The sequence below is a fragment of the Oreochromis niloticus genome, linkage group LG7 (genome assembly GCF_001858045.2).
Source record: "Oreochromis niloticus isolate F11D_XX linkage group LG7, O_niloticus_UMD_NMBU, whole genome shotgun sequence".
Classification (NCBI taxonomy): domain Eukaryota; kingdom Metazoa; phylum Chordata; class Actinopteri; order Cichliformes; family Cichlidae; genus Oreochromis; species Oreochromis niloticus.
Window position 1 is genome coordinate 54,765,251 of NC_031972.2, and position 27,110 is coordinate 54,792,360.

Consider the following 27,110-nt stretch of genomic DNA (forward strand, 5'->3'; position numbering starts at 1 on the left):
GTTTATGTCCTGGCTTCATCCAAACTTTTGTTTAAAAACAAGTGCACACGCACACACACACACACACACACACACGCACACACACACACAGCTCAGGGCTTATTCTGATTGACCAGCTTCACAAAACTTAAATTATTTATTAAGTAACACTTTTATTCATACAAAAAAAACAAAAACAAAAACAACAGAATATATAAAGAAAAGTCACTCTCACGCCTGGGAGTTTTACTATTGCTCAAAATTGCATTAGCTGAGGAAATGGCATGTGTACAATTTAAAAAAATAAAGCGAATTCGAGTGTTTCACAGAACCACGCACTCCCTTTGTCCTGTTCTGGCATCATATACTATGCAGTAAAACAAACTTAAAAAAAAAAAAAAAAAAAAAGAACCCCAAAACAAAACAGAATGACTAAAAGTGTCCTCCCCTATACCAGCGCTAAAAGCTACAAACATAAATAATAAAAGCACATTTGTTTGGCTTTTACATTACACAGCTTCAAGAGTCCATCCAGTGTCCGCTTTTCCTTTTTTTTGATTCTGAATGTGAGAACAAACAAACAAAAAAAACAACAACAATAACAATGACAACATCAATAACAGTAAAGAGAAATGAGAGCTTGCTGTGGAGAAAGGAGTGAAAAACATAGGGACGAATACTCCTGTGTGTGTGGGTGTGGGTGTGTGTGTGTGTTTGGTCGCATCTCCCTCAGAGCTCTTTGAAAGCTTGCTCGCCCTTGTGGAAAAAAGCATGTAACATGTCTGTGTTAGGTCCTCCTGTGGGGGGTGCTGTGTGCTGCTGGGTGGGTATGGGTACTGGCGGTCCATTGCAGGCAGACCGAGGGGGGGTCTTTATTCTTTAAAGTCTCTCTCCTCACTGCACGAAGGAACAGCTAGGTTGGGAAAGCCAGGTCCAAGATCATGGTCACCACCGTGTACCACAGACACAACACACTCTCTCTCCTTTGTACACACACTCCTGTTGCCTCTGTGCTCACAAACATGTGCACAGTCAGCCAGACCCAGCCACCCCTGATGTTTTTTTTAGGTGGTTCGTTCCTCCCCGTCGGTCTCCTGCTTGGTCCTGCGCAGGTTGCTTTTCATCTTCACAAACTCGGGGGTGTTCTCCTGTTCCTCCTCAATTTTCTGTTGCTCCAGTTCAAGCTGCAGGAATAAAAACATGAAATTCACATTTGCATTTACACGAAACTCAAGTTTTTCCAAAACACATGCAGACAGCTTAGCAACTCAGATAAAGTTTTGAAAAAGCCATTGTACACGTTGGGATTTATGAGTGTGTAAATGACACAATGTCTATCAATCATTTACCTGCTCTAGTTTCTGTTGTCTTTTCATGAGCTCTATCTCCAAGTCACTCCTCTTCTTGTGGGCTTCTTGCTCCTCCTTCTGTTGCTTGAGAACTTGGTCCCTTTTTCTCTTTTCCAGAACCTTCTGGAGCTCAGGCTTGTTCTGAGGAGCCAGACCCCTGTGCAGAATCCATCAATGAAACAGCATGTCAGCTTCAATCAACACATGCTGATGTCACTGCAAAGCCTCATTCAGAAGGAGACTGGCATGCAAATTCATGCGTAACATATGACCTTATTCTGTTTTGACATGCAGATTAGTATTAGACTTTCGGATTAAACACGGCAATCATGTTACAGGAAAGTTCTGATTTCCAGCAAATCGCAGATTGCTCTGCATCAAAAAGAATTGCATAAGATGATTTTTGCCAGCACAGGAAATGACTTTGAAAGAGTGGGCTGAAACCATGGGTGAGAACTTGGCTGTTTATTTCTTTCCCAGTTGCCTTTTTTTTTTGTCTTTTAGTATCAAGAATGATTGCAGGGAAGCATACTCCACACACGGAAAAAGTCTTAAGTCACTGCAAAACCAGTGGGACTGTTACACAACTCAGTGAAAATAGGATAGAGACATCTCAGTAAAGTGAAAGCCTGAGGAGCAAAGACGCAAAATATTATGTAATCTGCTAAACTCTTCCAAAATCATGACAGGAAAAAAAACAGGTTGTTTGGGGGGGAGGGGGGTAACAACAAGTTTGGGAGAGGGACATTTAAGAAAAAGAGGAACAGATGGATTGAAGTCATCTATAAACAGGCAAAAACTAATAAAGAGCAAAGGATTAAGGGCAAATAAAGTGGCACAGAAGAAGGAAAAAAAAAATACTGTGCCTGGTCAAAAATCCAATCTCCATGCCCTTTACTGATTTAATTTTTAAACCCTTTAATGCAGATTACCTAACACTCCAACTGACTTTTCTTTCACTATGACAGCCTGAATCTACACAGACCACAGATGGTCTTCAAAGAAAACACAGCGTGCCTTACCTGGATACATTTTAGCAACAGCACTGCCTTAATTAAATGCATTATTAAATCAAGGCGATTACATAACTGAGCTCACGGTGTTCCAAGAAGCAGTGGGAGTTAATTTACAACAAGGGTCTGTTTTATCAAGAGTCACTGCTTCAGTTAAATACCCTGTTTTGCGTCAGTAAGGGTCTTAGAAAGCTTTTAGTGAGCTGAAGCAGGGCAGAAGGTCCAAGATGTGACTGGGTGGGCTGATTTTAAGTACCCTCACGCAGAAGGGGTGGACGACAAGGTCGGCGACAGCAGCAAGACAGGCTACAGTACAAAGATGCTGACTTCATTCTTCTCTCACCGTGGGCGGTGTTTACATAAGAACTAACCTATGCACACCCCCCACCACCAAATGCATGCCCTCAGGCAGACTGAGAGGAATGCGTGTTCAAAATCCCACACATCACTACCTCCATCTGATCGAATGCCTGGCCAGTCGTGGTGGCTGAATTTCTCAAATTCCTTTGTTTGTGTAGGAAGGTGCCATTACAGTTAAGGTAGCCAAGGCAGAGAAAGGCCCTCAGCTAGAGACAGTTTTGTAATCTCTATTACATAACATATTTTTTTCCTCTCCGTTACAAGCATCCATCCAACCATCCCACTTTCATCACTGTGACTAATCCACTTTGCAGGCCAGCCTTCTATACCTCAGCACACGATAAAAGCACAATCATTAAAGTTTATTCCCCCTTAAAGCTGGTTGATGCTTGTCAAAATCCTCTGTCTAGACTATTAGAAGCAATATTCTGCAGTGGTTTGAGCTGAAAATTTTTATTTCTATTTTTTTACAATTTCATTTCTCTTTGGCCCGTTTCCTCCTGATTCTTAAATGCCCTGCTTTAATCATTACACTCTGGTTTAAGACAGACCGGAGAACTGCTGCTGTGATGTAACAGCTGTCACCAGCATGAGTGTTTACAGAGCTATTTATAGTTCAGGCACAAAGCTGCTGGCACTGTATGGTGTGATAAAATACAAACATTGAGTTTGAAAGGGCAATCATGGGCCCCAGTATGTATGTGCATTTAAACATGCTAAGATATAAACGTATGCATACACTGATTGATGCTCAGAGACTTACAGACCCATAATATCCTCCTTTGTTTCATGTAATATCAGTAGCCACGGCAGGATTTTCCTCCATGGCATACATCGCTGACTTTTACATAACCAATATTTGCCAGAGGTTTTTATATAATAGCTTCTATGAAATTTTTTATATCCCAAGCCTCACATTACACTGCTGCTGGGAACTAGAGGGACCAGTGAAGTCAACCACACTGACAGCAGTAGCATACGGTAGCATCAGTGTTGTTGACATGGATACAAAAAGGAATTAGCAGAAAGTGGCAGGGTTACTGGATTCACTCATCCTCCATTAGTGAAGATAAAACTAAATTATCCTGAATGTGGAACCCGAACCATTCCTTCTTATCATAAGTTTATGTTACACCCAGAAACAAACGGGGATGTTTTATTGTAGTACCAGAAACTATTGGACTTCAATGGCCTCTCACCATAAAGTATTATCTATCTCGATACTAGCAGTATTCAGCATAAGTAAATCCCAAATATTGCTTTATGGCTATGACTATTAAAGGCATAGGGGTGCAGCTATCTTTGTTTAACACTTAACTGCGGTTATAAAATATAATCTTGCTGTTGGTATCAACAAAAGGGAGGTAAATAATCTCCTCTCTGAAAATAATTTGGGATTTACCACATGTGGTCACCGAGTGACAGCTAGGAGTGAGATTCAAGGTATTTTTCTGTCTGCTGACCTCTTCTGGTTCATGAGCAACTCTCTGTGCAAGTCCTGGTGATTACGGGAGCTTTTCACTGGGTTGATCAGTTTCTTCGGCTTGATGAGCTCATCACAGTCTTCGTCCATATAGTCCGGTTCCGCCATGACACTCCTCCCTGCTGACAGCGACAAACCAGGATCACAGGGATCTAAATCAACAGGGGGAAAAAAAAAGAGAGAGAAAAAAGAGAGACTCTGATTTAAATGCAGTATGAGAAATCTCTGTGTCACAAAGGCAATCATTTCACTTCTTGCAAATCAGGATATGAGCATCTGCCAGATCCTCTGGCATGAGCTCAGGGTTTTTCACTGGTCTCTATAGTGATGAAGGGACTCAGCACTGGAATTACGTAAGTGTTCCACACTAAGTGAAGAGGAACATTTCATCCCCTTGATGGATGATAGAAGAAACATATGCATATTAATGAAGGGACAGTAATGGGGACAGCCTTTAAAAGCCTAATATCTTTCTGACACACAGTGTCATGTAAATATTCCAGAAACGACTAAAGCACAGAATTAGCCCAGAGAATCATCCTACAGCTGTCTGTGGGCTTGAAATAAAACCAAGTCACATCTGTGAACTCCTCCAGATCTGAACAGATGTTTGCTTTGGTCAACTTTACAGAAGGAGCAGAAACCATAAAGTAGACATTTCTAGCAACAGTTGCGAATGGAGTATTCACCTATTTTCATACACATAATCAACATGTGGAAAACCCTCATTATAAACCATTATAAACTACAGAAATGGCAGGGGGTACTCAGGGTCAGCACAGTGCATATTTTTACTTATTTCTTCATTTAGCAGTGCTCTAATTATAGCTGTGATTTACTACAAGTTTGATCAATATCTCTCACCAGTTGCAACGTATGCATGTAACACCATACCTTTTATAGCAGTTACTGTTATCCATCTACCTATCTGAACTCATGGCTCACATGCTCCACTTCAAAGAATGACTAATCAGGAACTTCGGAACGATGCGCATAAAAATCCCAGGATCCAACCGCATGACAAACATACAACAAATGCACTGAGTGATACTTATGTTTCTTTAAAACACTGACTCTGCAAGCTAAAATAAAAAGGACTCACTACTTCACTGTTGAGCTACTGTTTGAATTAAAGCAAAAAAAAAATAAAAAAAAATACATAAATTAAAAATGAAATGATAAACTCACCCTGCAGATGAGGAAAGACGGGGTATCTGAACATTGTAGCCATCTCTGTTATTTTGATTTGGAATGTATTCTCCAAGAAAAGCTATTAAAACACGCTGTCCTCTCTCCCTCTCTCCCTCTGGCTCTCTTTTTTAATTAGTATCTCGTAAAGCCTCGTGCAGGAGTCGTGCTTTGTTCTGCACAGCTGTCTGCTACTGAGCTGGTTGGAGTTCAAAGTCTGTTTTACAGCTAAGCTCACACAAACCCTCCCTCCCTTGCTCACTCACCCTCTCTCTCGCTCTCCCTCTCTCTCTGCCCCCTCCCTTACCTTCATTGTTCCATTCACTTTTAATACACACCTCTGGCAGTTTATGACTATGTTTTCACTTCTAACAAAAAAAACAGATCATACGCACAATGTCTCACTTATCAAATTTCATGGTACCTTTATCTTGTTAATACAAAATATGTATTTACGACCTCTGTTAGCTTTAAAACTATAAAGTTATTAATTACTCCACTACTAAATGATTGTCTGAATATACCATTCAATAAAGTCATGGCTTCCCCAGTCTGACGAATGGCTCAAACTCACAGTCAGGTGTTTCTTCGACTGATAAGAATGAGCTGATAAGGACTAAAGAATGCTGCTTTTGATCTTACAGCCAATCACAGTTACTTGTTCCAAAGACGCATCACACTGCATGTGCCAGACACAATGGCAGTGGGAGTGTGTCCTCACAAATCAAAACATGCATTCAAAAGCATTGACGCAATGAGTTACAGTCACCACTAGAGGTCGATATGTTTGCATCCCCAGGAGCTAAATGATGTCAGTTACATAACAAAGAAGCCTGGGATAAACACCTAGTGTGTGGCTGCACAGGGTGCAGAACAAAGAGAGAGAGAAATGATACAGAAACATCCTTGAAGAATATAATACGATATGCTGGTAATAGTACAGTTTTCCCGCCTGGTTGTCATGGTTGTAAACAATTCCTTCTAATCTCAGATGAGTAACCCTGTGTTTACCAACCCATGTAGCCATCACAAACCTATGCGTACAACTAATTTAGAAAAGCAGCATAAACAACACTGGTCACTAGTTTAGTTTACCACTACTTTTACAGACATCACTGACTCTAATATTGTGAGCAACCTTGCAGTCACAGTGCATTTGTTTTTGACACAGGAAATAGTGATAGTGATTGCAAATGTGAGAAGGGGAAGAACTGCTTGACGCTGTAATCAGGAGCTGCGTGAACCCGCACATGATGGGCACATCAAAGTGTGGCTTCTGTTAATGCTGAGTTGGACGGGTACAGGAACTTACAGACTGGCAGTGTTGTCACAGTGTCCGTTTAACACATCTGCTCCTGCTTCCTCTCTGCCCCCAGGGAGAGGGGAAGTAACATAAGGAGTTCAAAAGGGACCTACAACCTCAAATTCGAGGACTGCTTAAAGCCAGCTTGATAACTGGTGGTTTTGCATGTTTATTTGCCCCCTCTGGCTTCTTTTAAAAAAAAAAAGCTACATGTTGCAGTTGCACTCCTAAAACCTAAGATGGGTACAGACAGGCAAGTTAACATGTTGTCCCTTAAGATCCCTCTGACTGCAGCTGCTTTGCCCATTGGTGGGGTTAAGCATGAAATGATACTGCCACTAAAACATATGTAGTAGATTGCACGTGTTAATATGTGCACCTCCAACTCGACCACATCTCAAGATAACGATAATAATAATAATAATAATAATAATAATAATGATAATAATACTACTAACAACAACAACACACAGTTTAAAAAAAAAAAAAAAGCACTTTCTGCTTTTTCAAGAATCCCATTAAACCCCACTGTGTTTATTGGTTTTGGAGACACACCCTTACTGCTGAGACAACAGGCGTACACACACACATATACACACACACACACACACACACACACACACACACACACACACACACACACACACAGATAATGAGTCTCCATTCCCCAAGATGTCCAGGAGAGAGCGAGCAGTATTAATATGATTCAAAATATCTGAGCATCGTGCAATAAAATGAGAAAGAAAAAAAAAAGTTGGTGAAAACAATGGAAACTAGAGAAGAAACAGAAAACTGGGTCAGAACAGAGTCTTGGAAAGGAGAACAGCAAAAGCGGAAAAAGAAACTTCTTTCTCCCAGCTGTCCTCATGAGCTGTTCTTGTGTTGGAGGTAATCACACTTCTGGATTAAGTAACAGGGAATATCTGATTGATTAAGTGAGGAAAAATGCCAACAAAGTTAAAACCACGAGGAGGCTTAAACACACACACTTCAAATATATCACTCACATCTTGCTGACACAAGTGCGTTCTTCTCACTGTATAAAAGCGATACTTGAGCTGCAGTTTTTTATGTTTTGCTTTTGTTGTCGTTTTATTTTTTTTAAAAAGAGGAAGCAATTCAATGTGTTTGCACTGTGTGAGAAAGTGTACTCCACAGTGGCAGGCTGCATTAGAGCTGATAGAACGACTAGAGTGCCAGCATTGTGCCAAGGAATTGCATCATCATGGCCAGCTTTGCTATATGAGCTAACACGCACACAGACTTACATTCATTATATGGACTCATTTCTCAACAGCCTCTAAGTTGCCATGGTGATCCGCCACCACCCACAATTTAGTGACACAGCACTGTGATGCAGGACTTGTGAAGACGCTAGAACATTAAAATAGTTTTAGCACTGAATTAAAGTCTTAAAAACAATGTTAATGTGGCTTAAACTGTTAGCTTTGGGAAAACAATGGGAAAAAACTGCATCCTGTAAAAATGTGTCATTTACAACAAAAGCCATTACAGACTCGAGTTATGTTCAGAAATAGCTTCTTTCAGTTCATTGCTTTTAATTTAGAGCCTACATATTCACCCTTAGTCCTTACCTTATGCACATATGTGCATCCATTAAAAGAATAAAAACAAAACAGAGCACAGTAATGAGCATGGAAGGGGAAGTTAAGCTGGCCGGGAAAACAATACCGTGGATACTCTAAGAAAAACAAACAAACAAACAAACAAAAAAGACAGACAAATGAAGGGGATTGTTAGTGATGTGAACATGATTAAGGAGTAAAGAGAAAGTAGATGACTATCGGCATGACTAACAAGATAGGGCATGCAAAGACATTGACAGCCAAATACTGAATGATGACATGGTTTAGCTTTTCATGAGTCACAAACGGCCCTCTTCCTGGTGCAGCCTTTGAGATACAGAAAATGAAGGCAAGGAGAGCAGCTGGTGGCCTGCGTTGCCATCTGACCCCACCGTTCTCCTTCTAGGACACAGGCACAGACCATCCAGAGATCTGCACACCACAGGGTGGGGTTGGGCAATCAACTGTCATTGGTGGTGAACACATAGCTGACCACACCCACTACAGCATGTGTGAGCCAAGGTCCCCCCCTTGCAATTTCCAGTACAAAGGTACACAGGGGTCAGGCTTAAGAAAAGCACTGATCTGAGATTTAGCATCCAATTTTTGATGTAGGCTTTAGCAGCTTATGTAAAAAAAAAAAAAAAGAAAAAAAAGAAAGGGATCTAATTTTTGGAGGAGCCAAGCCTGTGCATTGTTTGACTTTGTGTTTCTTGGTTAAATACGATTACGAATCTCAACAGTAATTGCTATTCAGGCCCTATATTCATATATACTGACATATTTTGACTATAAATTCATATGAGCTAAAGAAAAAAAGCACATTAACATTTAATAAGATGCATATGATTGTGGCCATAAAAAAATTAACATTTAATCTTATACATCTTGCTTCCTTGTCCCATATAGTCTTTTACTTTGGACAGATCCTCTGTATTCCACTCACAGATGGGAGGTCCACCCCTCAGGGGAAATTACGTCATCAATACCCCCGAAGCAACCCCCACACCCCATTCTCTCTCTCTTACACACACAGACACACACAGACTCTCTCGCCTTGCTGTGTGTCACAAGCTGTACAGATCCGGATGTGAATCTCCTAGCCTCTCTGTTAATGAAGCGGCCATTCAGCCATAAATAGGGGAGGCCCTAATTAAAACGCAGAGATAGATGGGCTTTTAACGGACAGCTGAGGGAAGATGGGGGTGGGATAGCATGGCCCTGTGTGTGAGAGTGTGTGTGTGTGAAGAGAAAGTGACTGAAAAAGTGAATCAGAGTTGACAGTCTACCAGTGACAATGAGATCATTTCCCGTATGGGCTCCCTGTACATACGTGATAATTCACAGGACTACCACATGACAAGGAATAAGTCATTGTGGCACGTGTGGTCACTCTCCTGCACCTACAAACACATTCAAGCTGTCATCTAGAAACACATACCACATACCCACATTTATTTTGTGTGTGTTTTGTTGGGTATTTGCATTTGTAGGCAAAATAATTTGAGTACAAATGACTATCTAGGTAGTGCTCGTCATATTGAAAAGGAGCCGGTAAGATAAGACAAAAGACAATGGAAAAGATGGCCGCTGGCATGATTTTGTCTGAGCTCAATGCAAATACCACTCTTGCCACCCGCATCAAGAGTTTCAGTTTAGACCAACTACTCTGGGTATGTCAGAATGGGTGCCACACAATGGCTACCGAGAGAGCCGAGTGGTGAAGATGCGGCAACTTTGGAGCGATTATATATTTAGCCAAGTATGACTCAAGTATGAAAGAGAAATAAAGAAACATACAGTGAGAATGAAAAGGGCTCCTCAAATGTATTCTGAGTTTGGGGGTTGAGATCTGTTTTGTGTTTCCTGCCTTGGGGTGGGGGTCTATAGCAGGGGAATTCAGGGGCCTCATCATGTACTGACCTCCAAAAGCACCCAGACCGCTCCCACAGTACAATGATGTCACTTGGGAGATGCAGGGGTATGGGAATTTACAATCTGGGTTTTAGGGTTCATAAACCACAGATGTGCAAACATGGAGAAAACACCCACACAAGGGAAGGATAATGTGCATCATGTGACAAAGGCGTGAGCTGTGCTATGCAGTATGCGTCTGTGCATGTCTCTGGATGCTTGAAAAACAAAATAAAACACTGGAGTCATCAAGTCAGTACCAGGCTGTTACAATGACAACAATAATCACCAATACCCCTCCCAGCCAAAGGGTTCAACCAGGGCATCTGAGTTACTGTTACTCTCTTTGGCAACCTGATACTTACTGTAAAAACATTATTTTTGTTTGGCTTCTACTGCAGTTTACAAAATATCGATAGCTTCTTTGTATTGGTCTGGTAAATCTTCCACTTGATACAACAGCTTATATGGGCTTACTGCAAACAAACTAGAGTTAGAAAGCATATTTATACAATAATCTACAACAGAGCCACGAATATTTCGGTTTTATCTCAACAAAAAAAATAATAAGCGCCTTAGGAGATACTGTATCCTGGCTATAATTCTTTAAAAAAAATTTAAGAGCTTTGCATGTTTAAAATTAAACCTTATTTATCTTATATTGCTCTAAGGGCTTACAACTGGGCCTTGGTGCTGCCCCCTAGTTAAGCCACTGTTGTAAATACACCCTTTAGGCAGCTCCCTCTTTACACATTGTTCTTGCTCCCAGAAAGAACTATGTGTCTGAAATGACCACAATAAAAGAGAATAATAGCCCCTCTCTGTGACTTAATACAGATTTAAGAGTAGCAGTCTGAAGCCTGAGCTTTTGGCTTGTAAGGATCATTTGCAAACAGGACATCGTTATCTAAAAGAAAATGGCCATGTTGAAAAAAAAAACAAAACATCAACTATTGCATCAGTACACATAAGGTCAAAAATCAGGAAAGGCATAATAGGTTTATTTATTATATATAAAAAAATATATCTCATAATTGGCTATGTGTGTTTGTCAAACCCTCTCATTATAATTATAAACATTTGAAAGAACTCTCTTCAGAAATCAGGCTTTAATACTGACTCTAAATGAGGAAGTAAACCATTCCTTTCCACCAATGCATTCGTTTTATATCAGACAATTTCAACTATCGGAACAGAACAAAGTAGAGGAACATGCATAATGTTACTTCTCCTGTCTGGTTCTAGTTCTCGATTAAAAACAAACAAACAAAACTGGCATACCCAGTGCACACTTTGGCAATAACTGTATGTGCAATTGTTAATGTAGTTTTGGGGCTGTGTTGTAAGCTGCACTTGAAAATGGTTGTCTCTTGTGGCTGTAATTCTTTTATCTGTCGGTGTTATCTTCCACTCCTTTTTGTGTCTCAAAAGCACAGCAGCTGCAATTTGTCTTGCCTGATGATAACAAGCCTCACTGCCTCCATCTCTTAAGAGTATCCTGATCTTTCAAATGTGTCTTGACATGATCAGATGAAGCAGGTACTGGTGAAACATTATGTATTAGTTGTTAAGATGCTACTTAAAAATGTAATTATGCTTAGCTATGACCTTTCTTTCGTTGAACTGAAACATGCCGAGTTAGACAGTTTCTGTTAAGCACAGAACTGAAATTGTTCCATGCTGTGGCTCCTGTTGCTGCACGGTTTGAGCCCCCGGGGTGAGGCAGATTACAGGATGAATGGGATGGATTGAAAAGGCACAGACACCACTTTGAGTCACGCTGTGGGAATGTGATGAAACTGCACACTGATTATCGCCTTGGACGCACAACAGCAAATCCACGTATGGACACAGAGACCTAAATATATTCAAACACTGACATATTTGAGCGACAAACATTTGGGTGTTTTCTTCCTTCAAAAGGTTAAAATTAAACTGCTGACAACCGCATTTAGGGCATATTTCAGGAAGGGATACAATTTGAGGTCACACCTGTTAGTCAAATACAAAAGGCTCGCCTATATGCTCACAACTGGCACTGACACATGTTCTTGTATGTATATGTACAGACCTGATGGGAACAGGTGGAGAGATGAAGAGCACAACACATGCACAAGATCCAGACTTATATACCACAGGCACAGCTGAGACATACGCACATTTCATGTAGGTCCTCCTTACTGAGACATAAGGAAGATCCACATATACTTTACACACACACACACACACACACACACACACACACACACACTTTAAAATACATTTCCAATATCTGTCTTAATACTGGTGTGCAGACAAGCAGGAGAATAAAAAATATATAATTGTTTTGTCTGGCTAAGAAATGAGAGGTCTTTGTTATGGCTCTGTTGTAGCTCCAGATTCAAAGCTTTGTGCTTTACTGCTGTTTTCCTCATATGGAGCAGGCACGCCCATCCTCATCGACTACTGGCGGAGCCCATCTGGGATCTCACATCTCATTGGCTGGAGGGCACACCAGGGAGCATTTGGGAGGTTCTCCTTTGTTTACATGCCAGTAAAGAAAACCCCAAAAACAACTGTTACCTTGAGCGACCAGACAATCTTTACTTAGCCAGACAGACACACAGGGGTGCAAGCTGACAGTGCGGGCACACGCATATAGAAACAATAGGGATCCCAGGTATCCAAAAAAATAGGCTAAATGAGGAGCTTTGTTCTCTCTGATTCAATTAAGTGTGCTCGTCATGACAGAAAATATACATGTCCTGAGTAAAATGTGCCTGTATAAATAGATTTATACAGGCACATTTTACAGACAGAAGTCTTGATTTTGTGCTTTTGTTGCCTGATGAAACTTCCAAAACCAAGTATACGCACCTTGAAATCGCAGTCATTTTCAAGTATTAGTAGAATGGGGATCTCTTCTACTGTGGAAGTGTAGCTATGTTCCTGTTTGTGTTAAAGAAAGGACCATATATCTTGATACGGGCTTACAATGAGCTTAATCCAATACATTGAACTCAGACTCCCAATCGCGATATAGCCGCAAGGAGGAAAGCATTTAGAGTCAGCGTGCATGCCATCCATTCTCCAAGGCTATGCAAAGTGGTCAGCACAGTAATGGTGCTTTATTGTGATTGAAGCTCTGGCGTAACAGCAAGAAAATCAATGGGATTCTTTGAGAGGCGGAATCGCTGTAGGTGTGTGCACTCGTCTCTGCTTCAGTCTTTCCTTTCCAAATCAGTCTTGAGCATGCTTAAACAAGTCTCTCCATGTCTGAGTTTCCACAGGCCCCCCCACACAGATGTGCATGGTACACAAGCGGTATATCAAGATACTCGGCACCTGAACCGTGACACAGCCAACTGTAAAACCGCTGCGACAAAACTACAGCCGAGTGAAAGATCCTTCGTCGATCCTGCTTTTGGATTGCATCACTTGTGTTTATGTTGCATCATAATATTTCATTCAGCCTTTACGGGCGCAAATTGTGTGTGAAAAACTGTAAAGCCAGATTAAAATGCTAACCAGCTCTCTAAAACAGTTGTAGAAAACATATTTTAAGAAAGCAGGCTTAAGGAGTCCTATAATGCAAACCAAACATTTTGGTATTTTATATAATGACACTGAACTAACTTAATTATTAAACCTGAGGAGTACACTAGAATAAGTACAACTATTTTGGCTTTAAGCCTGGAAACTATTTAGCAAATGTTTAATGCCATTTAATCATTGCAGTTAGTAGATGATGGCTGATTGAATACACTGTCCTTACACTTGCTGATATTCTTTAATACTTGCTTAGGAAAGGACAAAACCAAAAAACCCAAACAAATTACTCTAGCAAACATCTTGAAAAACAAAGTATTCCCATGACATAAGCATCAAAACAGGAGCACTGTGGCACATTTGAAAAGCTTTAAACAATATTGAAACATACGTTAAAAGTGGCACTGGACAGAGTGAAGTGGTGTTTGGTAAAAATGCTTGAAGACTTCACTAGACATCCTCTGAAATCTTTCTTAGTTTACAGGCTAATTACAGGGGGAAATGCTTAAAAACATTTGGTACAAGGTAGTCTTTCACCAACACGGCCTGAGCTTGAGCTTTCCTGACTCAAACACCTTTATTTTCCTGAGGTCAGTTTGACTCCTTGACATGGTCTCTAACTCTGTAATGATATATCTGAGAAATGCACCAAACCACTAATGGACACTTGCTATTATAGAATGGAAACTCAGATATTTCATTCACATATTTAAATTCCTTTGAGTGCAATGATAATGAAGCAGGCAGCTTTTCAGTTATAACACCCACCACACACACACACACACACACACACACACACACACACACACACACACAGTGACGGCATCAGCTCTTACGGGAAGACAGCAAAGACAGACCTAGTAAGAGAAACAGGAGAGAGAGAGAGAGAGAGAGAGAAGAAGGAAGGAGGGGGTTCAAAGATCAGAAAACAGATGTAAATCGTTTCGCAAACTCTCCTCCAAATGACTAACACATGTGCAAAACTTTCCCCTCCCTTTAGCACAAACACCCACTACCACACTCTTAGAAGCCATTCACCTAAACGGCAACAAACTCACTCAAACCACCTGCTTTTATCGCCTCTCTTCTCACTAAAACATCAGATGGCCAGAGTTAAACTACCTCACCTTAAGTCTACTCTGCACTATTTACCGAGCTGCTAGTTTGCCTCCACCCAGCAATCACACACACACTCAACCCTCTAGCTCCAGATGGGGTTTGCCCTGTTTGCTTACTGTTGTTAAAATTTAACAGAAACATAAATCACTATCAAAAAGAAATGCCTCAAGTTTTAGACTTGCAGACCTGTTGCCACTTTAAAAATAGACACTCTCACACTCACATGACAGTTGTTCTGCCTGATGACAGCACAGACCAGTTTGTCAGTTCTGAATGAAGCCATGTGCTTAGACATAACCACTCCTGTCCCATTCCACGCAGAGTCTGACTCACTGATTCAGTCACCCATAAAATGTGGTCTCTTCGCATGTCATTTGTCTCTCCGATTGATCTCCTTTCAACAGTAAATACTGAACTGCTATGTACAGGTTATGGTAGCTGATAAGAAAAATAGAACAATGAGAAAAAAAAACGTCTGGTGGTACAAACTGTAAACACAAAATACCTGGTTTTGGGGTAAAGGATTATGAACTGGCTTAAAAGCAGGAGTACCATATGTAGCCTTTGCATTGGTTGCATTTTAAGCCCTCACAGGTTCACACAGATACAGAAGGGGAACTATAATAAAGGCTTTTCCCCTCTGCTGTTTCCTCAAAGTATTAAGTGCCATAAACGCTACCTGCTCTAAGAAAACCAAACTGTTGTCCGTGCGTGTGGAAACAACAACCTCAACGTGTTTGTTCCTCACTGTCCCGTCGGCTACAGTCATGCGCCGCAACAAAAGGAGACAATGAAACAAGAGTTTGTATTTCTGCAATCTCATTCTCTCTCTTCTCCGGGTTGCTCGTTTGCCCTTAGACACTTTCTAGTTTCGAAACCCCAAACCGGCCGCTTAGCTATACCCGCGCCGCTTTTTTTGTTAGTGCACTTGTGAAGCAAGCTCAGGAGAAAAACAGCACGAGCTCCAGCCACGCACGCACGCACGCGCGCGCATATACACACACACCTACCTAAAAGTCGAAGCCGACGCGACTTGTCCAACTCGGGTTGTTTAATATTTAAAGTGACAAAGTGGTTTGAGCCACATCGGTGCGTCTCCGGGTCACTTCTTGGGGTTGAGGTGTGTCTCCCTGTGGCATCTGTTAGCTCCGGCTCCACATACACTCAGTCAGGACCCATAGAAAATGTAAATTTAAACGGGGTGGGAGGGATGGTGTGACGTCACGCAGGGGCTCCTCCTCCTCCTCTTTCTTCATCTGCTCCGGAGAGAAGATGAGTGGGGACTCCTCGAGCTCAGGGCGGGGCGTGCACGAAGTGAACGTTACCAGGTTTCTTACTGAAAACTGGGCTATAGGTGACATGTGTTATCTAAAGCCTTACAGTGGCCTTGTAAAAATTATGTAACGCGTGGAGGGGCCAGGCATCAACAAATAACGCTGAAATCTTCATAAATCATGTGACACACAACATGTATGTATGTAAACAGAAATTTTCCAGCCTCATAAAAGCATAAATTGAAACTATAATTTCTTTTCGGGAAGTTCTGATATGCAATCTTTTTTTTTTTGTGCACTTTTACATCCTCTTTATCTTTTGCAATAACTGCTTTCTGTTATTACAGCTGCTAATCACTCTGGCGATCACCCATGTGAATACATTGCTCGATAGCACACTTCTATTTTGTTTTTAAGGACAAGTTTTCATATGTATTGACTTGCATATGATCTAACTGAGATGTTGGAGAATATGTAAGAACATAATCCACATTATATATCTGGTATTCTATAACAGACTTATTGTGTATTAAGCTGGCCCAATTACATCTGTAACTGTAAATATCTGTTTGTTTCTTTACCTCAAAGTTGCAACCATTTTCACTTTGAGTGAAAAAGGTCCCATACCTTTTCTTAAGAACGTCCTTATGACCTTTACGACACTCCGTTCTGTGACATAGCTTCTCTTTCATTGCAACACATCACCCTGCTGCCTGTTATTTTTTTCTGCAGACAGAGTATGCTGAGCATTATTTGTGATAAAGAGTAATCTGCTTACTGATAAAGGGCCTGTGGATCTTCTTATCCCCCCACCCTTGTCCTTCTGTTAAATCGGCTCACTGAAACCCCTAGTTTCATGGTGATCTGTCACTTTACATTGCCTTGCTTATTTCAGGGGAAAACTCTATGTTTTTCTTGGCTGCCTCTCAGTGTGTTGGATCTCTATTTGATAAAGCTCTAAATTCTTGTACAACTACCAGAGCAGGCTTACTGGAAATCACACAGACACACACAAAAAAAGCGCAAAATGGCCCAAGGGTCTGGTTTGAAACCTAAACACGTGGGAGGAGGGGGGTCCAGAGAAGCAAAACATTCTTACAAAGCTTGTCATAACTTAAGACAGAGGTGACTAAGAGTTTTCTGCTGAACAATGGGGTGAATCACGAGAAGGGTCGTCACTGGCAGAAAGGACACTCCCTCCAGAGACCACCACACTTACAGCAGAAAGCATGCAGGAAGCAGATGTGCGTGAGTGTGTGCATGCGGTTGCGTGTAAGAGAATAAAAGCTCTATGAAAAATCAAAAGTTGGAGCAACGACTGTCAAAGAGTTTTATAAGCTAACCTCAGCATGCTGTTTCAGATGAATTCCTCCTGCTTAAAGTGACAGTTTTGACATTCTGGAAAATATTCACTGTGTTGCGCATAGAAGAGAGGAAACTCTACACAAGAGACTGTGGTGGGTGTTTTTGGAAACTATCATACTATGATAGGTCTAGTGAAGTTAAGACTTTGATCTTTCGATTCTGACAAACCTCTCTTAAAGGAAAAGTACAAAATGTCTCAAAATATTCACCCATACTCACTTAAAACTTAACTTAAAACTTAACTGAGCCTTAATTTCAAAAATATAGCCGACATTAAATAATCTATGGTTTATATAAATAAAAAAACAAGCAAATTTTAACTTTGAGGTTTAGTCTTTGCCCCAAGGGAGGAAGAAGGTACTTCCTCACTGCTACGGTGACAAACCAAACTACTTTGTCACTATAGGAAAACTAGATCAGAAAAGATATCACATCTGTCATCAGATCCGTTTTTGGTGGCTATAGATTGGTTTCAGCAAAGGTTTGGGGAAGTTTTTTTTAACTTCCAAACCACACTATGATAAACAGATTTAGTGTAGCAGTTACTGCTGGGATATACCCAAATAGTGGTTTGAATATGTAAAAAAATCCCCTTTCTCTATTTAATAAAGGACAGACATTTCCATCATAACCCCTTTTACTGTTAACCAGAAGCTTTCTGTGATGTCAGGACTGTTGTTATCGCATGCACATTGACAGATTTGTGTGGACACATTTGAGCATATAGACACAATCCATAATGTTGCATGTGACTAGCTAATGTGGACAGTTTTGGACAGCGAAAGTCAAGCTGTAGCTTTTTCCTGGAAAAGATCATCCTTACTCTTCTTCTCTCACAATTTCACACCGCTGCTGTCTGAAGTCTAACTTCCAGGAGAGATGTTTCTGTTTATGTTCCAGGTTTTCACATGGTGCTTGTTTATCCTCGTGTCTATGTAGATTTGCAGAGATTTGTGAGGCCCTTTGATTTTTTTCTTTTTCAGGCCTCCGAGGGCCTCCACTTTAAACAGGATATAGCAGTTATCTGAAAACCATGGCAACAGAGATGCCTTCCTGAAAGTGTGGGCAGGTCTTAAAAACTGATCTCTTTTGTGTATAATTTGTGTGCGTGCTTGTTGCTCCGTGGACCAAGTGATGAAAATGTGCAAAGAGCAAAAGAGGGTGAAGCCATACTGAATTTTGCACCAGTATAGGAGAGGAGTTGATGTAAATAATTGCATCTAATTGCAGTGTACATAAACTCCACCCCCTACATGTTTGACCTACTTCTGAGTGACTGGGGGTTCATACCAGCAGCACACCCACCATATGCTGAGACAGTGTCTGTTCAAGAGAACTTGGTCAACTTAGTAAAACACCATTTTCTTCTGTGTTGTACTCACACCAACAGACAAAATGCATTCTTTCCACAGTTTTATCCCTCATGTCTGACACAACTACAATTTAGGGCACATAACCTCACTGCACTGCTGGAGAAAACCACAAATAAGACTCTGTTCTTAAGTGATATTCCACTTTCATGATTTGTGTTTTGGAAGAATTTTCCAATTAGTTCACTATTTTCAGTTGTTTGGGTTTTTTTTGTTCCCCAATTTGTGTGCATTAAAAAGAGGATGTGTTTGGGCTATTTTGTAACTTATAAACCAGGGTGCCTTTTTTTTTTTTTCTGGGCGACACTCCCACTGTCAGCCTGTCTGTCTCTGAGATGTTTTCGCCAGTTGTTCGGGTAACGTAATGCATTCAGCTTTTGCTGCCTTTCCTTCTTTTCCCTGTGAGTGTTCAGCCAAAGTTCAGCTAATTCAATCACTGATGGATGACTCACACCAGTGTCCCTTTGTGCACAGACACACAAGGGCCAAGCGTACGCGTACACATGCACAACGATGCTTGCCTGGATGAGGTGTGTGAGGTCAGTGCTGCGTCAGCCTCTTGGTACGCTTGTGAAATAATCGTTTCTCGCACAGCTTCACGAGCCGGCTGATGTGCCGTGATGCTGTTATATATATTTCCTGTTTCATGTTGTCTGTCTGGAAACAAACCCAGTTCTTTCACTCTCTCAAATGGAGAAATTAAAACACAATTGATAGCAGTGATCTAATTTTGACGAAGTAGGATATTTTTTGTAACTTAAAACTAATTATCAGTTTTTTCTTAATTATTTATTACAATTATTTTGGCTCTTTATTATCACACTAGATCGTCACACATTCATTTAAGTGGATAAGATGACACATTCATTACTTTCAAAGAAAAAACAAGTGTAACTCAAGCATAACAAGTGAGCAAATTAGAGACTACATGTCATTTCCCGCATGCCTGCTTGTGTGTCACTGTTTGCATACATTTGAATGTGATGCAAGGAAGCTCATGCAAAGATCCAGATACAGTTATTTAACTGCGGCCCTTGAATGTTGTCACAGAGGCCATTATTAATGGCTGAGCCAGCCAGATTTATTGAGCTTTAGTGTAGAGTTTTCCTCTTTAGCTTAATGACTGCCAAAAGGAATGAGAGCAGATGGCTTCCTTACAGTAAGAGCAATATAGCCACAGAGTTGGACAAAAGTACCCACTAATTATAATGTCTATTTTATCACACAGACCATAGACACACTACATTTATATGTCTTTGGGATATAAATCTCACCCACATATACAGTATAAACATGTGCTAACTGATAGGAAATTTGACAACTTGCATACTTTTACATATACAATTTCAACACACTCTACAAACAAACTCAAATATTCTTTCACAGCACTGACAGAACAGTTCATGTAGATCACTGAAAGGCCTCAATAACTTACAAATCATACAGGTGCAGAAACAAGACTGACAAAGTTCAACTCAACGGTGGGAGCTCAGCAAGTCTGAGTGAGAGAACCCGTATTTGTGCTTCCCATGTGTCCGTGCACTCATCTGTCTGTGTTTGTGTGAAAAAGCTGAATAAGCAGGATTTACAACATAGAGAGCAAGGCCCTTCCAACAACACACACACACAAAGAGTGCAGGAAATCAAGGTCAGTGTGACAATTGTGTGCATGTGTGTGTATCAGAAAGAGACAGAGGAGGTTCTGTACTTACATTACCCCCTGGTGCACCATAATCTCTCCCATTTTATCCTTAGAGGGTGGGGGGGTGGGGGGCAAAAGTGTGCTTGTATTGTTTCAGTTTCTCTCACTGGAATAAAAAACCCCCAGTTGTTATAGACTTACATGGTACATTGTGTTAACATAGCAACTCTTAGAAAGCCATGTGTAGCAGATGGTCTTTCTTTGTGTGTGTGTGTACGTGTGCTTGTGGCACAGTTAAAGATGTTAATCCTTTAAAAGCATCTAAATCACTGTTCTGGGTTAGTAAAGCACTAAGACCACTAGTGTAGTTTGTTTAATATATTATTACTGCTCTTTACCCTCTGTGCTGGAGAGCTGATTATTTACACATAACCCCAGTGAAATGATGAGCCTATTGCATTATGTAAGCAAGTACTATAAATGCCACTTTAAACTTTCAAAGGTTTGTTTTTGTACTGTTTCTGGAACTTTTATACCGGACTGCATTGTTTTGCGATATATCTTCCAATTCCTGTTCCCAAAACTCCATTCTCTTCCACTCATCCAGTTCACGGGGGAGGGCTGGAGCTTATCCTAGCTGTCATAGGGCAAGAGACAGAGTACATTCTGGACAGGTTACCAATCTGTCCAGGATGGGCACAGGGTTATGATAAATTTAGAATCACCAGTTAACCTAACCTAACCCCATGCATGTCTTTGGACTGTGGGAGGAAGCTGGAGTTCCACACAGGAAGGCCCCAAGTGGGATTTGAACCCAGGACCTGCTTTCTGTGATTTGACAGTGCTAAATGTCACACCACCGTGCAGCCCGGAGCGCTGTTCCTTGAAAGAATATCAATTGGTTGTAGACAAAAAAAGACAAGAGACTGACTGCAGATGGGGCGGCCTTGGTTTGTGCATGCCAAGGCTTTGATACACACTGCAGGTCCACTGGCACGCACTCAAATTCACACTAACATTACAGCAGTTGTATGTAGGCACACAACATACACACTCAATCACATTATTACTTAGCCACTTAACTCCATCCTTTTACCTATTTGTAACCCTCCACCCCTCCCAAAGCTTTGCCCAGGGCCCATCGTCAAGGTAACCGCCAGCACTCAACTCTTCCCAGACATCCTGGCAAGGTGAGTGGACACACACACACACACACACACATGCATTCAGAATATCTGCTCTTTATCAGTATTTACTGCAAACAGACAAAGAGAAGTCTCCCTGGTCATTCTGTAACAAACATATTAGGAAACACAAATACTTCCATAATAACACGCTGACGCATTGGGGCCACAATTGTGTGAACCAGATCATTTCCTCACACGCAATAGTAACTCTTTTCACGTATATGCCGTTTCTTTGCCATTCAAAGTTGTTTTTTCCATCAGCAGATGATAGCTCAAGGTAGATACCCCCCTCCCAAATCTGTGCCCAAAAAAATCAGCAGGGATGATGTGGAGGTGGAGAAGGGAATCAGGAGTAAAAAAGGAGGAAGCTTGTGTTATTTTCCGTACCTGATAACCCTCCATCCTCTGCCTCTCTGTAGTCTGACCTGTCAGACGCTGTTTCCTGGAATTCTGATTCCTGAGGGGAGTGTTTGGAAAAGGGAACACAAAGGGATACTGTCAGTCATTGTCAGGTCTTCACTGAATAACAAACATATTAATCTAATCCACATGGCTACTTTTGGCTGCTCCCTTATTGACAAGGGTTCACCACAGAGGGTAGCTCCAAATGTTAGATTTGGCAAGTACAACAGATACCCTTTCTGACGCAATGCTTATATGTGGCTTGCTATTCTGGCTCAAACTGGTGATCTCTCTCTTGTTAGTCAAATGTGTAAACTAATGCATTATGGAGCTTCTACTCACATGGCCATTAGTACAGGCCTTTAAGGGGCTGACTAAAGTAAAGTGTAGCTGTGCCACAACAAATAAAAATGAATCCAAGATTTTAATGCAATTTGCACACAATAAAGGCAAAATGGGGACTGCAGTTATGCTTATTAACATACTAAACCCTATTTTTAATAGTTGTTTATAGAAAGAACAGTGTGCCAAGCATTTTTGTCATAAAAATTTCAGGCAAACGTAATAGTTATGTGGTTCAAGGAGACTATTTAGAGGCTTTAAGTTTAATCTTATCAGCTTTATTTCTGTGACAACAAAACAAGAAATGCCTGTCTGATATTGCACATGTAAGTTTACTTTCTTTGGCTGTTTGCAGTGGTGTATTGTGAGATCTTTTATGTTCTTTGTTCTCTATTGTCCTCTTCAAACTAACCTCACTATTTGCCTACTAACACCATTCAGTAAACCTTTACTGTAAAGTGTAGTTCTGGATGTATGTGAGTGGTTGTGTGGTAGAGGGTGATACAGAAGAGTTTGCGTGATTGTTTAAAGTGGAAACAAATTTTTTATGAACCATCTAATCATTCTTCCTGTGTGTGTTCATGCACGCACGCGCATGTGTCTGTGTGTGTGTGTATTGTGCAGAATGTGCAGATATGATAGCAGTCGGCTCTGGATAAAGGAAGTGTTCCATAAACATGTCCGGCTTCGCAGGAGGGGTCAGAGATAAATGCTATGACGGATTTATCTCTCACTGATATGGGTCCACACAGACACACAGATGAAGCCTTTTGCTCCAAGAGATCAAAAGCTGCATCTGTTACACTGGAAGTCTTAACAGAAACATTAATGACTAAGTCCAGAGAATTACACTGTGGAATGACTCTACTGGGTGATCACAGTTATTCAAAAGTCACCTTCTGTTGTTCACACACTCCTACTCATTTCTCTTACTTGGTATACTGCACAGTATTCTCATTGCAGTCATAAAAGGTCATATTGTCACATTCCACTCGTTGAACTCTACAACAATGGGGACTTTATTTCATACCTTGATGGTAGGAGTCAGAAAGGCTTCTTGGTGTAAGTAGTTAGTTGTTAACTGATGGAGTAATATAGTACAATAGTGGTGCACATGATCAGATCATACCTATGGTCCGGTGAGCATGAATCTGTTGTCAAGATGAGGAAGTAAGGTGGGTGTTATGCAGACTTGTGAAAGTAAATATTGTGTAACCGCTTTCCTTTTGCCACACAGAATGAGAAATACATGCCGAAATAAAAAAGCTTTCTAATTCTCACTCTGATTCACCATACCATAGTGTATATCAACAATAGGGATTCCTGTGTGCATTCACAACCTTCAAATCCAAACATGCATTGTACTTTTGGCTAGTGTGCAGTTCTACTACAGCTGAATTTCGAGGATATACAAAATCAAAAAGTGCTTTTATATGATCTGGTGAATAAGGGTGATAGTCAACTCAGCGCTTTAGTGTCGAAAAGAGAAGATTCCCAGCCTTTTGTATCACAATAACTTGCCATGAGATTTGTTTAACATAACTTAAACTTAATAGAAATAACGGCAAAAATGATCTTCAAAGACTGACAGACAGGCCATGCAGTTGGCAGTTTGCGTTTCAGGATCCTTATTAATACACCACCCCTCTTCCTTCTGGAGTTTCCATTGCTATTTGGCATTATTGATCAGAGCCTAAGGCCACAGCTTACATAATTTGCCCTCCTCCTCTTGGAACAAGATGGAAAACCTCGTGCAGTAAGTCTAAACACTGTATAAATAGCAGTTTTAAAAATGCAAAAACATGCATGTACATACACACACACACTCATAGCACGGCACAGATATATGTGTTTGAGGAGCTCAAGATACAGAGATCATGTTGAAAATTAGCTTCGGACACGTTTCACTGACACATTATCTACAGCTGGTGATGGCTCTGGTGGCAAAATACGTGTGTGTGCATGCATGTGTGTGTGGGGGTGGGGGTGTTTGTGTGTGTGTTGTGGTGGGGAGGGTAATTTTTTTAATCTGATTAATAAAAACTGAAACTTTCGTTTCTCCTGATAAGAAAGGCGTTAGTTTGATTGAGCTAGATTACTCTTTGCAAATCCCACACGGGATGAATGAACAGTTTTATTTGAGTTCTATGCCCCCTTGTGGTTATATAATTGATTACATCGATGCAATGCCCCAGCATGAAGGAAAATGAAGCAAGCAGCACGTATTTCAAATATCAAACAGTCAAAGTCTTAATTATGAACTGTGACAGTGTGGCTAGTATTATTTTTCTGTGAGAATGTGTGTGTGTGTGTGTGTGTGTGTGTGTGTGTGTGTCATCATGGAAAAATATGATCCTGGTGACACCTGTAGCAGAAGATACCACAAAGACGGCTTCAAGTACTTCTTCAAGTACTTATGTGTGTGAATGTGTGCGTGGTTATATATTTTTAACATGAGAGGTTTAAGCCTACATGCATGGTCTGACCTATGAGTAATGAGGTGTTTGTGAGGGTGGCTATCTTATTCGCCACTAAATTCTTACCTCACTATGTCTGATAACAATGGAGGGTCTGGGAATGTGAGTATATTTGAGCTCCAGCTCTGGACTACACTCAGACTCCAGGTTGTCAATGTCCGAGTGCTCAGACAGGCAACGGGACAGTGGAGGTGACTCAAAGTATGGGTCATCATCTTTATCCTGCGTGTGGCAGACAGAGTTTGAGTTGGTACCATTTATTTTTCTGGTCCTGGAGTAACGGGCAGAGGTACAGCTGCCAGCCCTCTGAAGGTGTTTGTGCTCAAGTTCCTGTGGGCTGTCTGGTAGGGCTTCTGGCTGGGATATAACTGGATCTGCTGCTGGAAGTTCATGGTTATTACTGCTTTGCCTGGAGTTGTTTGCCTCCATAGACGGTGCAGGGTCAGTGTTAACATCAGCTGGATTACCAAAACAATGACCGAGAGATGAGCAAGGTAGTCCATGCATGCCGGCAGATTCAGAAATGACCAAGAGAATAAATAAAATAAATCCTGAAGGCTCTAACATCACCAGATATGTAGTTTCCTAACACAGCAATAAATGTGTAGTACTTTCTTGTGGATCATCCAGCACTGGAGTCTGAGCTATTGCCATTTAGGTATTCATATCATTTAAAGGCACAAGAACAAGCCAAGTTACCAAGTTGTGATGTGATGTGTGAAAAAAATCTTCATATCCAGGAAAGGCTTTTGGTTGCATCCATAACAATTATTTCATCAATGCAATAGTGGTCCACTTTTCCTGAAGCAACCAGATCAACAGCTTATCCGAGGCTCGTCTTTAAAAATCCATATTGTGTCAGCCATCTTGGTGAATTGATCAATTTGTTAACACATTATTCTCTCATTGAAAAAAACAAACAAAAAAAGGGGAACCCCCCCCCCAAGCAAACCACAAGCAGTTTTTGACTATAAAGCAATTATTCCTTCTTCTCTTATCTGCCACCCTGACAACCAGCATGAGTACAACTGTCTCAGGGTTTTATGTGCATATGTGAGTGCCTTGGTGTCTCATTACTCGATCAGGTAGTCCCTGGCTTGTTGTGAATTTGGAGGCTGGGGTTGGTCCACCTTGTTCCAGCTGGACTCTGGTTACCATCTGACTTAGGGTCAGTTACTAATACACTTGCCCTACACTTCACCACTATTAATTAATGAACTCATCTGATCACAGAGCAGCAGCTCAGGGTGTAAAGGTTATTGCAGCGTTACAGATGGTTGAATATGAGAGTTCAGGTTACAGGCAAACACCGTAAGTGATAGGCCTCAGATGAAAAAGAGAAAGGGGGAAAAAAGAGAGAGCTTGAGAGAGATGGATGGATAGATAGACAAATGCACAGAGAGAGAGAGAGAGAGAGAGAGAGAGAGGGAGAGAAAGAGAGAGGGTGGAGGCTGGCATCAGTCCTCACAGAAAAAGTGAGACGGTAGAAAGCCAGCTGCCTTTAGGTGACAGCTACTTTAATATCCATATAATCCCACGAAGAAAAGCTAGCTCAATAGTTTTGTTGGTTAATGATTTTTCATAGGAGATATCAATTTTAGCACTGTGACCCAACACAGGAAGTGTGTGATGTAAGCTTTATAGGCTCAGATTTCATACTCATATTTTAGACCACAAATATGTTGCATATGCCAATACAATATTTCTTATCGTCTAGTTGTAATTCTGATTAAAGATAAGCTATAGTCTTCAGTTGGTGCCAGCTGTATAGTTTTCTTAGTTGAAACCAAAATACTCTATACACAGGAAAAAAGAATTTATTGCTAAGTTTCCTGCAGCAGAATTAAATGTCAGAAAGGGTATATTCTGTCAAGCGAGGTAAAATTTCAACCCACGCGAATTTAACAGCAGGAGTCCTGACTCTCAGTGTGTGAACAAAGGGAAGTCCTAGCACTGTGGACAAGCCTTGTGACTCAGTTTAATGCAGCATGTCATAAATTATCCACGTGAGTGCCACAGGAAAGCAAGTTGATTACACAGCCTGCCAGGCATTTTTTCCCCTCTTGAAGCTATTATTATTTTATATGTTTTCTCACATGCTGTAAATTGGGGGGACAGGTTCAGTCTCATGGGAAAGATGGGTCATTTCTAAGTTTCAAGTTCTTGGTGGCATTTTGGTCCTAAGTCGGTTGCACTGTTGACTGTAGGAGAAACACCAGACACAACAAA

At 41.0% G+C, this 27,110-nt stretch overlaps 1 protein-coding gene across 2 annotated transcripts; it reads right to left on the reverse strand.

The window, feature by feature from the left end:
* Positions 1-117: 117 nt before the first annotated feature.
* On the reverse strand, positions 118-16,044 carry fam107b (family with sequence similarity 107 member B). 2 transcript variants are annotated; one of them, XM_005470830.3, is made up of 4 exons: positions 15,833-16,044; positions 4,165-4,336; positions 1,329-1,485; positions 118-1,163 (listed from the first exon to the last, which is right to left on the reverse strand). In XM_005470830.3, exons 2-4 carry the CDS (start codon positions 4,290-4,292, stop codon positions 1,044-1,046), a joined length of 405 nt encoding a protein of 134 aa, XP_005470887.1. In that variant the 5' UTR covers positions 4,293-4,336; positions 15,833-16,044; the 3' UTR covers positions 118-1,043. The 2 variants fall into 2 exon arrangements, with proteins under 2 accessions (XP_005470887.1, XP_003440436.1); XM_003440388.5 differs by lacking the exon at positions 15,833-16,044 and adding an exon at positions 5,373-5,584.
* Positions 16,045-27,110: the final 11,066 nt, after the last annotated feature.